The 17054-nt window shown below is 41.2% G+C and overlaps 1 protein-coding gene across 1 annotated transcript in view; it reads left to right on the top strand.

The window, feature by feature from the left end:
- Positions 1-16163, top strand: part of LOC118480960 (glutamic acid-rich protein-like) — a 28137-nt gene extending 11974 nt beyond the window's left edge. Inside the window, exons 3-4 of the mRNA XM_035975984.1 lie at positions 15105-15379; positions 15443-16163. Of these exons, the coding sequence (XP_035831877.1) occupies positions 15105-15379; positions 15443-16163 (996 nt within the window). The remainder of the gene's footprint in view (positions 1-15104; positions 15380-15442) is intronic.
- The last annotated feature ends 891 nt before the right edge of the window (positions 16164-17054 follow it).

Here is a 17054-nt window from a genome sequence, read left to right as displayed (position 1 = left end):
GGCTTCCTAGAGGATAACATCCCGTAGCCCTCCATAAATCGGAACCCATATTCGTCCGTTTAGTCTAAGGATCCCATCCTTGCTAAGAGTCAACTGCTCCTCAGTTACTCCTAACTTTTCCTTAGGATAATTAGCTTCCAACACAGCCTCTCGTTGTGCAGCTAATATCCTTTCAATCAAGTCATTCCTGACTTCAATGCTCTTGGCATTGATTCGAATAGGTTTCACCCTTTCTTTTCTGCTTAGGGCATCAGCGACTACATTCGCTTTGCCGGGATGGTACCTGATCTCACAATCATAATCATTCAAGGTTTCCATCCAACGGCGTTGTGTCATGTTCAACTCCTTCTGATTAAACAGGTGTTGAAGGCTTTTGTGATCAGAATAAATCACAAATTTAATACCATATAGGTAATGCCTCCACAATTTCAGTGCAAATACCACGGCACCAAACTCCAAGTCATGGGTGGTGTAATTCTTTTCGTGCACCTTTAATTGTCGTGAAGCGTAGGCAATAACCTTGCCCTTCTGCATAAGCACACACCCCATGCCTGTGTGTGATGCATCGCAGTAAACTACGAATTCTTCTGTACCCTCAGGTAAAGTCAACACAGGTGCATTGCTCAGCTTTTGCTTCAGGATTTCGAAGGATTCTTACTGCTTTGGGCCCCAAATGAACTTTTCTTTCTTCTTGGTTAGGGAAGTCAAGGGCGCAGCAATCCTTGAAAAATTCTCAATAAATCTCCTGTAGTATCCTGCTAACCCCAGGAAACTACGAATTTCGGTAGGTGTCTTTGGCTCTTGCCAGTTCATAACTGCCTCCACCTTAGCGGGATCCACCTGGATACCACGCTCACTTACAACGTGACCCAAAAATTGAACCTCTCGTAGCCAAAATTCGCATTTAGAGAATTTGGCGTAGAGTTTCTCACGCTGCAGCAATTCGAGAATACTACGGAGGTGTTTCTCGTGGTCAGCTTGGTTCTTTGAATATATAAGGATATCGTCGATGAAGACGATGACAAATTTGTCCAAGTAGGCTTGCAGACGTGATTCATGAGATCCATGAACGCAGCCGGTGCATTCGTGATCCCAAAAGGCATCACTAGGAACCTATAGTGACCGTAGCGAGTCCTAAATGCTCTCTTATGCACATCTTCATCTCTGACCTTTAGCTGATGATAGTCCGACCTCAAGTCGATCTTTGAGAAGTAGCTCGCTCCTTGCAGCTGATCGAATAGATCGTCGATCCTTGGCAAAGGATATCTATTCTTTATGGTAACTTTGTTCAGCTCACGATAATCGATGCACAACCGCATCGATCTGTCCTTCTTCTTCACAAATAGGACAGGTGCTCCCCAGGGAGACGAACTAGGTCTGATAAAACCTTTTGCCAACAGTTCATCCAACTGGGTCCTTAATTCCTTCATTTCAGTCGGAGCTAGCCTGTAGGGCGCTCTAGCTATGGGAGCTGCTCCAGGAATGATATCTATTCTGAATTCCACTTGCCTATCTGGGGGTAACCCAGGTAGTTCTTCAGGGAAAACCTCGGGATATTCAGAAATGACAGGAAGATCTTCTATCTTCGGCTTGGGCTCTTCAATTATCACCTGAGCCATGTAAATGACACAGCCCCTTTTTAAACATCTAGAAGCCTTGAGCATAGATACGTCCTCGGGTAATCCATACTGTGTATCTCCTCGAATGGTAAACGATTCACCACTCGGAGTCTTTAGCACTATATGCCTTCTGTTGCAAATGATTTGGGCCTGATTACGGGATAACCAGTCCATGCCTAGAACAATGTCGAAACCCGCCAGTTTGAAGGGAAGTAGAGATAGAGGGAAAGAGTGGTTCTTAATGGACATTTCACATCCCTCTAGAACAGTGGAGACGGTTTCTATCGTGCCGTCTGCTAACTCTACCTCGTATTTTACGTCTAGGGTTTCGATAGGCATATTCAATAGTTCGCAAAATTTTTGGTCTACAAAGGACTTATCAGCGCCAGAATCGAAAAGTACTCTTGCAAATATATTATTTACGAGAAAAGTACCTGTAAGTACATTGTCGTTCAGCACAGCCTCCTTTGCATCCATACGGAAGACTCTCGCATTCGTCTTCTTGTTCTCTTCTGGTTTCCTGGCATTCTTGGGACAGTTACTCTTGATATGCCCCTTTTCATTGCAACCATAGCATGTTGCATCCTTGATTTTCTTGCAGTCCACCGTCTTATGGTCCTTGGACTTGCATAGTCCACAGGCAAAAGACTTTGGCTGGGACTGTGAATTCGACCCAAACCTACATTTCCCGGAGTGGGGTTTCTGGCAGATCTTGCATTTGGGTCTTTCTCCTGACTGTTGCCCGTCTTTCTTTGCTTCAGCCCCTCTCTTGCCATCACCGTTTCCATGGTGTTTCTTTCCTGACCTTCGTGAGGTGTCGTCCTCACGTTTCCTCTTTTCCGCCTCCTTGCTCCTTAGCGTCCTCAGACGGACAGCATCTAAAGTGAGAGACAAGGAGAGGTCAGTCACTGACCTGAAGGTCGTCGGCCGAGAGGCCTTCACGCTAGCTTTTATCGCGGGTTCTAATCCCCCAATGAAACGAGCGATTCTTCTGGACTCTGGTGTCACAAGGTACGGGACCAGGCGAGACATCGTATTGAAGCTCGTCAAGTAGGCCTGGCAGTCCAGGTTTGTCATTACCAATGACACAAAATCAGACTCGATCTTCTCCACCTCATGCTGAGGGCAGTAGTTTTCTTTAATGAGAGCAATAAATTCCTCCCATGTCAACTTGTATAGAGCAGACTTACCTGACGCTTGTACCAACGCTCTCCACCATGCTAGGGCCTCGCCCTTAAACGACTGTGACACAAACTTCACCACATCCTTCTCCGCACACCCACTGATGTCCACAATAGTGTCCATCTCATCCAGCCAGGTGATATAATCAACAGCACCCTTTTCCCCTGTGAATTCCCGGGATTTACAAGACACGAAGTACTTGTAGGTGCAACCCTTGGCACCGGATGCATCAGTATATTCTCGATCATGACGAATACTATTCTCAGCGGACGAGTGATTATCGTCATCTTTCTTGGGTTTGGAGAGTGGTTTGGATTGTGACTTTGGTTTGGAGGGTGGTTTTGATACGGTTCTGCTATGAGACTCGGTGTATTGACGATCAAGAGCTGCCTGAACAGCGTTGTCAATCAGAGCCTTTAGCTGTGCGCCTGTCAGATGCACTTGCGCATTATCGTAGTCATCTTCGTTTGTATGGCTGTTTTCTCCGTTGGGATCCGCCATTGTAACTTGTATCTGTTACAGAAGATAACAAAATTTTATTTAGTAGTTTATTATGGAATCGTCTTTTATGACAATTTTGTTAATCATGTTACCAGAGACCATATCTGATTAACTTATTACTCACTTAGTTTTAGGATTTGAATGTATCCTATTTTAGCTATAACAATAATATTGGCGGCATAAAGCCTAATCACGAGGATGTTTTATAATATTAGCCGAGATTTCAGAGAATCAAAGGCATAGAGATTTGAACCGTAGTTCTTTCATCTCTTTATGACAGGGAGTCATAGACCACCTCCGTCTTTTGTCCTTAGAAGACAATTATTACGGCCCATAGGCACTACATCACTAATGGATGTTTTATTAAGGTTGGCCCGTAGGCACCACATCTCTAATGGATGCTTTAATAAGATTTGCCCGTAGGCACTACATCACTAATGGATGTTTAAACAAATGATCATCTCTATTGATGATTTAACCCATGATTTATAAATCATTTATTTGGGTTTTGAAATCCATTAAAGGATTATGGTATAAGAATGACGTGTGTGATTTTAACGAATCACTTCTGCCATGATTGTTAACATGCTTACAGAGGTTAACAGGGAATCTGAATCTTTTAATTAGGTCGTACCATCTTGGCCGGATCTTAAAAGACACCAGGCTAGGTTTCACTCTTAAGATTCTTCATTTAGGCAGATAAATTTAAAAGGAATGGTTTTGATTTATTTCATATATAGTGATACAAAATGAAATTTATAACATAATATTCCAAAATTTTAATATGATTACACACCGCCCTAAACGGGACTTTTAAATAGTACGTACCTACATAGAGCTTTTGAAATAAGAGACAAGTCCACGCAGGGACTAATATAAGATAAGTGTCCATGCAAGGACTAAAGGATAAGTCCACGTAGGGACTGAAATACGATAAATGTCCACGCAGGGACTTCTTTTTAAAATAAACGTTACATTAGAACATACATAAGGACTAATGGTCACGTTTCTTCTTCTTGCCCTTTAGTAGGTTTGCTAAGCCCTTGAGAAATCCTCGGTGGCTCTTTTTCTCTTCCTCGAACTCTCTCTCCACGCAATCCAATCGATGGAGTATCTCTTCATGCTCAGGAGGAGAGAAACGTGGTTGAGGTGCTGGTTGCGGAACTGGAGGTCTGGGAGGTATTGGATACCCATGAGCTGCGTAGTCCGGTGCTCCCATGTTCCCATGAGCTCCGTCGGGATATCGTGCATTATACCTGGCCGACACCACATATGGGTCGCGCTCATAATTGTAGTTGTAATGTGCTTGTGATGACGGTTCGAACGGGTTGTAAGCCGTTGGACCCGTGTAAGCAGGTATGGGTTGGTCATACCCACATGGTGGCGAATTTGCTGCAGCTGGTGCGGAGTTCGCCTCCTGTACAGGACTTGAAGGTCCTTCTTCTTGTAGTGGTGGGTAGTGGCTACTACTAGAGTGACGAGGGGTGCTGAAGTGGAAATCCCCTCCTCCTCGTGTGGACATACGAGCATTTGTCCTCCTACGCCTTGGCGGATCAGGCATTACTGGTTGCGCCGGTGGCGGAGGTGGTGGCATAACTGCCACGAAATGTGGATCCTCGGAGGGATCTCGCGGATGTCGCGGTTGTTGTGATGTCTGCTGAGGTGGCGTGTAGTACCACTCATGTCGGTCGAACAACGCTTGAAAGCTATCAGGTCCCTGATAGGGTGTGCCATAGAAGGATGACCCATCAGAGACTTCTATTGGGTGCGTGGGCGTACCACGAGCAGGTTCTGTCGGATCAGTATCTTCGTCCATATGATCTTCGGAGAAGTGATCTTGTGGCCCTAACGGAACAAAGCCTGAAGGTTCCTGGATGTAGTCAGCTGGATTGAACTGACCTCTGAAGTATGGAGTAGGGTCGTCATAATTTCGGTGCGATACCGAACGTTGTAGAGGTATGAAGGAGGGTTGCGGGTTGTTGGGATCATTCTCGGAATTTGGCCCGAATGAGTGCCGGTATAATGGCGTCGAGCTGTGCGAGGTGGAATGCCTCGCAGGTTCGTAAAGGTCTCTTCGCCTTTGCGGTTCTTCACTCCTCGTGGTTGAAGGAGCTCGCGTACCTGAAGGCCCGGCTTCGTGATCGTGGTGAGTAACGATCTCTCCTCTGCCTCTTCTTCCCCTTCCTCTTCCTCGGAAAATCACTGGCGGCATGTTTCCTGCTTTATAAAACTTTAAATACCAATAATAAAAGAAAAAAAAAGACAAAGTTGGAATAACAATTCGAATTTGTCCTATGTTCTTGTCTAGACTCAAGTATGTGCAATTGTGTCACTGAGATTAAACACGTTAGGATAGTGTTTAATTCACTCAATGTTGGCTCTGATACCAACCTGTCACACCCCGATTTCCACGTGTATCACCAGTGGGCCCGGTGGGGGATTACCGTGACGTAGATGGCAACAATATAGTCAAACCACACAATTATATAAATGCACAGCGGAAGCATAAAGATAAATATAATTCAACCTTTTGAATGTAATATCAAGTGTATTACAGAAGTCGAATTGTATCCACAGGGAATCATAAATAAAATAAAGTATTGTTCAGTCAGATACAACATCAAGCTTGCGAGACTATTCGTGATGCTAGGAAGCTATTACCAGCCAAATTTCGTGTAGTACCTGCACTTAATCTTTTGGGGAAAATACGTCAGTTTACACTGGTAACGAAAATCATTAAAATCTTGTGAACGAATTATATGTCCTTTTATGCGTTCAGTAGCCCGGATCCTGTCCGGGTTAAAGATTAATAGACACACCACATTGCGTAAAACCGTAGTGTAAAAACCAACGGCTACGTCTTTTAATAATAATAATGTCGACATAATATACCGGGTGTACGCCTACACCGGGATGTCGAGGTCGTGGCCATTTCGTAAAATGATGCCAAGGTTATCCGGGAGAACGGTCATTAACCCCCCAAGGATTTTAAGTAACAAGACTGTTTAAATGAGCCGATCACATTATTCAATTAACCACCTAAGCGATGGAAGATATGATGCTCAATCAAGCGGTATTTTATATACCGTAACCCAAGCCCGTATAAGGGAAAATAAGTTAAAAGTATTTACCTTTGCAAGTATATTCCTTAATGGATTACGTCACAGATAGCTTTTACTGGGGCTCCTATTCTGGAACGAAGGTTTTAATTAACCTATTAGAATCCTAACGGGTCTTTATATTAGCCGTAGCCTAGACCGGTCGGTTTCAAAAGGTAGATATGGTTTAATCGCGCGAAAAGGCGAAAACCGAGAATGGAGTGTGATTCTGACCCAACAAGTTCAGAGACTTGTTTTATATGGGTTTAAAGTTCACACTCTGGATTTTAGGGTCAAAATAATATGGTTTGACCCATATCGGCTAATTTATGAAAACTAGTTCCATAAGCCGAACCGTGCGCGCAATAGGCGAAACGGTTAACCATGAGAGTCCTACGCTTGTTTCCTAAGTCAATATGCCTTAAAGAGGTTGTGGTATCAGTACGATACCTTCCGTGATGCCCGTAACGAGTTTTAGTTGATATATCGCCCCGTAGGGGTTTTTCGGTCATTTTAAAGACTTTTAAAGAGCTTTTCGAGTTCTACAGGAAATCTGAGTTTTCCGAACAGTTTATAGAGTCTAAAATACTTTATTTATTATTTAAAATCAGTAGCAACTGGAATCGGGTCAACAGACCTTGTAGAACTCAAGTTTTGGCCGAAAAGGGCATATTCGGTATTTACCGAAACGTAGCCATAACCGCAGGTTACGAGGAAGGTAAAAATTATTAAAAATCTTTAAAATTCCAAAAATATTATTTTATAACAGTGGGTAAAAGTTTTGGTGACGAAATCTTGGTTTAGATAGGCGTTATGCTAATTGCGCCGTTTATTACAAAAGTTTACTTTAATTGCGCTATTTAGCATAACTCCCATTCTAGACCTCGGTTCGACGTGAAACTTTAAGGACATGCTTATAATTTAGTAAGCAAGGTTATGGTCTGTTCACGTGTCCGAAATACTCGTTTTATTTTAGAAAGGGCGTTACGGTAAACTTTTAGGCGATTAACGGAAATGCGTAAAAGACTCGGACAAACAATGAACCGGTCACAGAGGGTTATACCATCATGTAACCTGGTCCTAAGAGAGTCCTAAGGCATATCTATACCTCACTAAAACGGGTCAGAAATGAAGTCAAAGCAAAAGTCAAACTTTTGCGACATTCGGCTCCGAACCGGTTCAATATAGCTAATGGTCGATTCAAACGAGCGTAAACAAGTTTATATACTTAATATCATGTTTTATGAGTGTCTAAACAGGTTGCATATCATTTATATCACAGATTATGCAAGAATCGCGAAAATAGCTTTCTGTTGACTTTTTAAGCATTCGTTTGACTCGACATTTGAGCTAGTTAGAGTGGTGATCAGAGGGAACCCTTTTAGAGGTTTATTACCCACATAAATACCAACTCATAACTACTTTTGATCCGTCATAAGACTGAGCCATTACGGATTTATTTTGAAGTCAAACCGTAGTTACGACGGTTTGGTTTTTAGCTATATTACTAAGTAACATTGAACTACAAAGGACTTAAAAGACTTACAGAAGCTTGAAAACGAATTAGAATGCTAGAAGAAGTCTTTGGAGCTTTAGAAATGATCAGAGAAGGTGTTTTTGAGGTGTGTGTTAGTTATGAACCAAACATGCCTATTTATAGTGCATGAAGGGCCTTTAGATCATCACACCTTATTCTACAAGTGCTCATGGATCATGGGCAGGTGTCCCTAGGTGTTAAGGGTCGAGTAGGGGGCGCCCATACTTCTGGGAAACCCATTCCTATGTGTTTTGCCGCTTTAAACAGCCAACAGCCAAGTTTCTGTCGATGGGCATCGCTTACGGACCGTATGGCTTAGGCCTTGCGGTCCGTAAGCCATAGGCGGATCGAAATCAATCATTCCCCTCCATACGGTCCGTAAGGCATACCCTTTACGGTCCGTAAGGGGTTAAAATTGTATCTTTTTGAAATGATTACTAAATCTTGTAATTAATATCGAATCTTTGGTAATTAATAACCTGACCTTTCGGGTTTGAAGGGGTAACTTTGCGATATGGCCCTTGATTAATTACATTTAAGGACCTCGCGTTATTTACCCGCATCGTTAAGCCCCCGGTTAATTTATTTATTATCCGGAAAACCTTAAATTATATTATTGACGCTTTTAACCCTTCTCCTACGAATTTGATCATAACTTTCTCGTTTTAAAACGGAAGTTCGCGAAATTTATATATTGCATTCTAGTGAGTGTATTATACTGTTACAAAGCCTCGGGAACGTTAAAGGGTCACTCAGAGGTATAATTAAACATGTTTACACTGTTAACCCCTGTAGCTTGTAATCTCTCACTTTCTTCCGCGTTTCGCTTCCGTACGATCCATGATTTATTCGTTTGAAGGTACGAGCATCATTTAGGGTTACTATACAGTATATTTACCCTTGGTTGACATTTATAACCCTCGAATTTACATACTTTCAAGGTTTGTCAAAATTAGTCCTTTATTTAATATCAATGCCACGTGTAATCAAATGACACGTGTAAACACATCATTGGACACAAAAATTCGAGGTGTTACAGCAGCACACCCATGGCCACAAATAAGTTGGTCATGTCTGATGAAAAGGATGAGCTGATTGACCAAACACTCTATAGAAGCATCATTGGGTCTTTATTGTACCTAACTGCATCTAGACCAGACATCATTTTTGCAACATGTGTCTGTGCAAGAAGTAAATCAGCTCCTAGAAAATCAAATCTCATTGCTGTAAAAAGGATTCTCAGATACATAAAAGGTGCTCCCACACTTGGTATCTGGTATCCAGCTAATGGGAATATCAAGCTTTCAGGTTTTTCAGACAGTGACTTTGCTGGATGTCACACCACAAGGAATTCCACTTCAGGAGGGTGCCAGTTTCTAGGTGATTGCTTAGTCTCTTGGCAAAGCAAAAAGCAAGCAGCAGTTTCAACATCCACTGCTGAGGCTGAATACATTGCTGCTGCAAGCTGTACAACCCAACTCATGTGGCTTCAAAATCAGTTATTGGATTTTGGTATCACTGCCTTGAAGACACCACTCATGTTGGACAGTCAGGCAGCAGAAAATATCATCAAAAATCCAGTTTCCCATTCTACCACAAAGCACATCGACATCAGACATCACTTTGTGAGGGATTGCTATGAAAAAGGTTTGATTTCTCTGCATCATGTCCCAACTAAAGACCAGCTGGCAGATGTGCTCACAAAAGCACTTGATACAGCCACTTTTGAAAGCTTGGTCTCTTGGATTGGGATGCTAAACATAGAATAACAAGCAACATCTTGTTTTTCTATGAATAAAAGCAACAAAATGTTTTTAGAAAATCAAAAATCCATCCTTAAAAATAGCTTAAAAATGAAAATTTCATTAAAATCCTTAAAAGTCTGCCATAACCACTGATTGTTCAAAAGTCTGCTCTACTTCAAAAAGTCTGCCCATTGCTGAAAGGCAACCTCTGTTCTCTCATTCCTTGATAACCACTGTTGTTCAAAAGCAGTGTCTTATCCACTGATATGCTATCCACTGATAGTGAAAATCATCCACTGCCCCCTTTCCACTGCTTTCATCGGTTGCTTTCACCAAAAGTACTGTCCTTCATTTTCACCAGTGGTTGTCACGTGGGCAGTACATCGCAGTCAGACCTTTTGTAACGGCTGCCACGTCAGCATTCATTCTCTTTCCTATAACATCCCCACTCACCACCAAAACAGGGTTTTACTGTCGAATTGAATTCTTAAAAATTCTCTTCTCAAAGCAGTTTTTCTTCTCATTTCTCACAAATTTCTTCGATCGTTTTGTTTCAAAAATGACAAAATCGAAGCTTTCTGCAAAACCCTCATCAAAATCATCGAAAACAACCTCTCAAAAGGCAACTACCACTGAAATTCCATTCAAAAAATCTCACAATCTCCTGGGTCTTCTCACAAAACCAGGAACCACAGATGTTTTCGATTCCATTATCACCATCATGGCAAAATCAAAGTACAAAACTTTGCTCACCGCTGACGCACCCATCTACTTGGCAACCCAAAGGGAGTTTTGGAAGAATGCAACCCTTGAAAAACAAGGAGACATTGTCACTGCAATCAAATCTTCCATAAAGGGTAAAGCTATCCACATTACACCACAATCCATCTCCGAAGTCTTTCAACTCGATGATCAGGCAGGTAAAACTTCCTTCACTAAAAACGAGTTGCAAATTGACTTCATTGAAAGAGGGTATGAAGCCACAATGATGAAGAAACTAACCTTAGGAAAAGGTTATTTTCCTCCTGCACCCAGATTCCTATTTCATACCCTCCTACTATGTGTTTCAAACAAAACCACTTCTTTTAACGAGATCCCTATAAAGATTCAAAATCTAGGATATGCAATTCTTCAAGAAGAAAATTATAATTATTCTCGGGAAATCTTTAAAGATTTGGTTAATAATGTTGAAAGCCAATCATTCTTACTATTTCAAAGGTTTTTAATCTACTATTTTGAAAAGAAATTCAGTAAGGATGATTTAGCTTTAATAAACCAAGGTGAAATAACTGCAATAAACTGCCTAACATCTGAATTTTTTTCACAAATGTTAGCACCTTGCAAAACACAAGCAGGGGTACCTGAGCAGAATTTAGCAGCAACCACTGCTCCTCAAGTATCTGCTGCTGAGCCTACTGCTCTAGGTGATCAAAGCAGCAGACCAACTGTTTTGCAACCCACACCTACAAAACCCAAAAAGCTTTACAAAAAGAAAAATCAAAAACCCCCCAAACCAATCAAAATGGCAACTCTGGAGGATGAGATACCAGAGTTAATGCCTGTGACAACACAAGAGTCACAAGAAACCACTGCTGCTACTTCCTCACAGCAGATGGTACAAATATCTCAACCCATAACCATAACTCCTCCTGCTTCTTCACAAAAAGAACAGGTTGTACACAAAGGGCCACCACATCATGATGCTCTGGATACACTCGTTTCCATCATCCACAGCTCAATGCCCGGGGCAAATCCGCTTCCTACACCTACCATCACATCCTCAATTCCACCAAAAACACAATTACTGTTGGATGCAATTGATTTGAACCAGGCATTACTCAGTCCTTCTCAATCACCTGTCAATGAGAATTTACCTCTACAAATGACTGAGCCTGCTGTATCATTCTTTGCTAACCCACCAACACAACCTGAGGAGGTTACACCCATTGAGTTACAAGTAACTCTTTGTGGTAATCCAAGTGAAGCAGCCACTACAACTGTTGAACCTACAGGTTTACAGTTGGACAGTGGTTACATCAATAAGACTTCCTTGGAGGCAATTCCTTTTATAGCACCTCTGTCAACCACCAGCGGATTTATTTATCCTACTGGCAACATCAAAAGGTTGTCAAGTGTTGAAGGAAGAAGACCCCAGTACCAAGAAAAAGGGGCATCAGTGGTTAATGTTTGGAGTAAACTCCCTACTTCTACCACTGATAAAACCACTGATAGTGGGAAATCAGATGATCCCATTAAATTGGGTGATGGTTTAAAGTACCAGAAATTGACGGATCATGTTGAAAAACTTGATAACTCTGTTGCAGAACTCAAAGAAATGCTACAGCAGTTGTTACAGTACAAAAGGTACAATCCACTGCTGTTCCACCACAAGCACCTGCTCTACAATAGGCACCTGCTACTAATGAGCTCTAGAATCTATTTCAACCTTTTCTCCATCATCAAGCAGAAATAGCAGATCAGCAACATGAAAAACATGTTCAACAATTGAGAAATGTTATGGAGTCTAGGTACAAAGACACTCAGGCTGATCTAAAGGTTCTCAAAACTCAGATCCTGCACTCCACTGGCACTACTCCTCCACCAGTGTTCTTCATTGATCAACTCCCAGAAAATAATGCCAAAAAGGGGGAGAAACTTCAGGAATGGAGAAGAAAAGGAATAACAGATGGTCTCTACCTCGCACCAGAAAATTCAAATATGACCAAACAGATTCCTTTGCCAGATGGTAGTAAGAAAATTGATGTGACTACAAATGCACTTGCAGAAGCACTTGCATGTGTAAAAAGGGATAGAGAGGCCAAAAAGAAAGCCAGGGTGGATTATCCGGATTAGGGTACTTCAGGGTCAAGAGATGATGAAAATCTCATTGATGAAAAGAAGAAGCCAACTAGAAAAGAAAGGCTACCCAAATCCATTCCGGTCAGACGTTCAAAGTCTGCTCAAAAACCACCACCTAAAAACAGCTGTTGTAGCCCCTGTTGTATCAGCTGCTGTTGATACTTCAGTAGTTTCAACATCTGTTCTCACTTCAACACACACCACTTCAACACACACTACATCCAATGCTTTACCTCCATCACCACCTAAATCACAATCACCTCCTGTCAAAAGGCAGAAGACAGCAGTTGTTACAACTTCTGCTGTAAAGACAACAGTGGTTGGAACACCAGTTATTTCAACAACTGTTAGTCTATCACAAACCACTGCCACTACAACCATCTTTCCATCCAAAACATCATCAGTCCCTCCTCAAATAAAGAGGAGAAGGCTAATTCCTAAAGATGATGTCACTACACCATCCCAGACATCTTCAAAACCTTTAGCTCTTGTCAAAATACCAAAACCAGTTCCTCTTTCTTCTGTTCCAATGCTCAAACCCTTACCTCCTGTAGGTGTTCAATTCCCTCTTGAACTAGAAGCTGTCAGAGAAGAGATAAAATCCTTCTATACTGAGGATGACCCTGCCAAAAGGAGTTTGCCTTCAATCAAAGGATACCTCTGGCCCAAAAACATTGATGAATATTTAAAGATAAAGGCCAAGCAAGCAGAGGATATCTCGAAAAGAAACACACAAGGGAAATCTGACAAAGAAGTATCAAGATACTACCAATATCTGCTCACACAAGTCAGTTCCCTAGAACATTTTGCTAAAAATGTCAGTCAACAAATTTCGGAAAGAGCAGCTGAAACTCTGAAGAAAGACTACATTGAAAGCATTATGTTTTACAAGAAATACAAAGGAGAGAGACACATGTACAAAGAGTGGACTATTCCAGAGCTTGAAGTTGAATCAGCCAGAATTCAAGTTATGATAAAAAGGAAAGTCACTCACACTCCTCCTGATTGGGCAAAGTTCAAAAAGAATGTACCTGAAAAGCAGTTGGAACTAAAAAGAATGAAAGAAGAATTGGTTGTTGCTGAATTTGGCACCAAAAGACAAGTTGCTAGATGGAAAGAAGATGTGGTCAGGTCAACCTACAAAAGGTTGGAGGAATTAAGGAAGAAAGATCCAAAAATCCCTCAAAAACCTGACTACCCTGAGGCAGCGGTTTCAAAAGGACCATCAAAGTTGCAAATCAGGAGATCCACTGCTCCAGCTGGGAATGCCATCTACAAAAGAAGGACACAAAGCCAGTTAGGAGCTGAAACTGTTCAAGAAATTCTTGCTGGAAAAGCTGTTTTAAAAAAAGGCTTGTTAAGAACATTAAAAGAAGAACTTGAACAGGAAAACTCTGCTACCACTGCTCAGCCAGTGATGAACATGCCAGCCTCACCAAATACTTCTGCAAATAAACATCTCCCAAGAAACCCACCAGGCTTAAAAATACAAAAGTGGGCAACTGACAAACAGACCTGCGTATTGACTTTGCTCAGGTCTGATGGAGTAGTGGAGACATTATCAAGGGAACAAGCTCTTGGCCTGAGTCTTGAAGATTTGCAGGATCTCCTTGATCTTCCACTCAGCAGGGATGATGAAGATACAGATGCCCTGGACTTTGAATTACAATTTGAAGGTCAGATAAGGGAGCTGTTAACGAGGCAATAAAATATCCACAAATAATGAAGGGTTTTGGCATTATCTGTTCCAGGGGGAGATTGTTGGGATTGAACCTTATCAGAGGAACAGATAATTAAAGCCAAAACTGGATCAGAACAGTGGATTCTGAATAAGCAGATTCTGATACACAAATCTCTTCCCTTGAAAGTGATTACAACTACTGATGACCTCCTATCAGCTGATCTGACCAAACTGCTGACTCATAACTGCTGCTCAACCAAAGGTCTGATGGAAGACTAAAGTCCTGTTGATTCAATCTACTGCCTTGAGTCAAGCACTGCTGATCCGGACAAATGCTGCTGGGTTTACAGCAGTAGAAGGTTGCAGCAGCTGTTCTAAAGTCTTTTTTGTAATAGAATGTATTAGCAATAGTTAACCCAAGCAGTGTCTGTATAGATCAGAGGTTAGAGTTTGTTAGGAGGTTAGATGTCACTTTCATGGTGACGTCAAAAAAAGATGCTCAGTAGTTTGCAAGTGCCTATAAATAGTTCAGTACTTTGTACTGTTCTATTAGCTCTACACATCACTCGTCTTCTTTGCACGAACAAACTACTGAGCTCGGGCTGAGGGGGAGTTTGCATTCATACATCTATCTTTGAAATCGTTGTTGAAATTAAATTAAATCATTCGGTTCATAGTGTAAGAGATGTTTGATTAAAGTATTACTCTCATTTGATTGTATGCAAAGTTTGTTTTCATTTTAATTTCGCTGCACAACTCATCCATTTTCATCTTAACTTCAAACACAAAATACAATCAAAAGGAAACTCAGATTCAACAAGTCCAATTTATGAAAAAGTGGAAAAGAATGATGAAGCTGAGAAAGTTGATTAAGAAGTTCAGTATATGGGTGAGAGAAAGTCTATGCCGCCTGCGTCACCAATCAATCCAACAATTCACATTCAAGATGATCCAAAGAAGTCACCTGAAAAGAAAGATACCTCTTCTGGTTCATTTGATGGGTTTCCGAAGGTTCATGGTGAATTTTCGGAGGATCTTCCTAAAGGTGATTATGATATGTTTCATGATGGAAAGATAAAAGTGTTGACAAAGAAAGTGAGTATTCTTGAAAAAGAAAAAGAAAAAGCCGAAGCTGAACGTGATGAACTGAAAGAGAAGTTTTAGAAAGTGAAAGCAAAGAATGAAGAGTTAAAGAAAGCTGTGAATGATCATGCTGATAGAATTGATGAGTTAACTGGTGACCTTGGAGAACATGCTAAGGTGATTGACAGAATCACTGAAGAGTTTGATGAGGTGAATGCAAAGTATGAGAATATGAATGAAGTTAACAAGACGCTGCATCAGATGATAGGTGAACTGCATGAGTCTTCTTCTAATGAAAGTAAGGTATTAAGGCAAGAAATAGAAGCCTTGAGGGCAGACAAAGTTGTTAAAGACGAACAATTGAACATGTTGTATACTGTGATGGAACACAAGCTTGGAATCAATGTCCAAGCTATGTATAATGATTTGGAGATTGAAAGGGTCGAGGCAAGAAGAGTTCAAAGGGAAAAAGAGTTGGCTGAAGAAGCAACGCAGAAGAAGAAAAGTGTTGTAATTGATAATGAAGAAATTCTTGGGTCTTCTAGCCAACAAGTTCAACCTGAAGCTGAAGGTACTACAGATCCAAATCCACTCTCTATGATAGCTTTTGGTGATGTGATTGATGTTACTCCTGAAGAAATCAAGCTTGATAGACGTAAGATCATCGAGAAACGTCATGAAGAAGAAGAAAAGTTAAAGAATGAAGAGTTGAAGGAGTTGTTTGATGACCTCGACAACTATGATCCAGACAATGATAATGATGATGACGATGATGATGATGATCAAGGGGCAATTGGGTTGCTAGTTGTGAAGCCTAATGTCAACAAACGCTTGATGATTTCCTTAATGATGAGCTGAATGAACAACATGAAGATCAGCATCATGAAGCGTCTTCTTCTGGGAAACAACATACGGGTGATCAGGTATTCCTAACTCAACCCAAAGTTATTTACTTGCATTCTTCATTTGAGGGGGAGTTAGAGGTGCCTAGGACGAGAGAGGAGATGTTAGAAGAGCTGGGGATGGATGATGGGAACTTAAAGTTTGATATAGAGGATGATATTCCTCCATCGCCCGAAAGAGAATACACTTTCAATTTTGCAAATGAGGCAGACAACTTTAATGATGTTATTATTGAAGAAGGATCGGATATCTCTGATGAAGACACACCCTTTCACTATTCGGGTGTTAATGATACCTTACCTACATTTGCTGAAATGTTCAAGACATATAATGAAGATGAAGTTAGGAGGAAAGTGGTGGAAAGAATAAGCACTGAAGGTATTCCTGAAGTTATTCCACAGGAAGAGTTGTTAGAAGGTCAAAAGAATTGGTTTAAAGTAATGTCGAAAGAGAGAAAGTACAAGAGGCCACTCCAATATTTCATGGATCATCCAGATAAATCTCTGGGTGATATTCTTTCTTGGGGTTATCTTGAAGACCTTCAGGTGTATGCAATTCAAAGGGAACACGGTGTTCAGTATTTTGAGTTTTGTCAGATATTAAAACACTCCCATGGTGGGATGTGGAAGAGCTAGTGCAAACTAAGAACATCAAACAATTTTACTATGGTCCAGATGTGAAGATACATGATCAAAAATTGTGGAACTACATCAAGCTCTAGGCAAAGAACAAATTTCCTGATTGGAAGCCTCATTTCCCTAAACAAGTTATCATGTTTGATCCAGTAACAAGAGAGAAAGATATTACTCTGAAGATAAAGCCGCCAAGATGCTTAAAGAATATGCC

This window comes from Helianthus annuus, chromosome 8, assembly GCF_002127325.2.
Source record: "Helianthus annuus cultivar XRQ/B chromosome 8, HanXRQr2.0-SUNRISE, whole genome shotgun sequence".
Lineage (NCBI taxonomy): Eukaryota > Viridiplantae > Streptophyta > Magnoliopsida > Asterales > Asteraceae > Helianthus > Helianthus annuus.
Note: the sequence above shows the minus strand (reverse complement) of the source record. Positions and strands in the feature narration are given on the sequence as shown.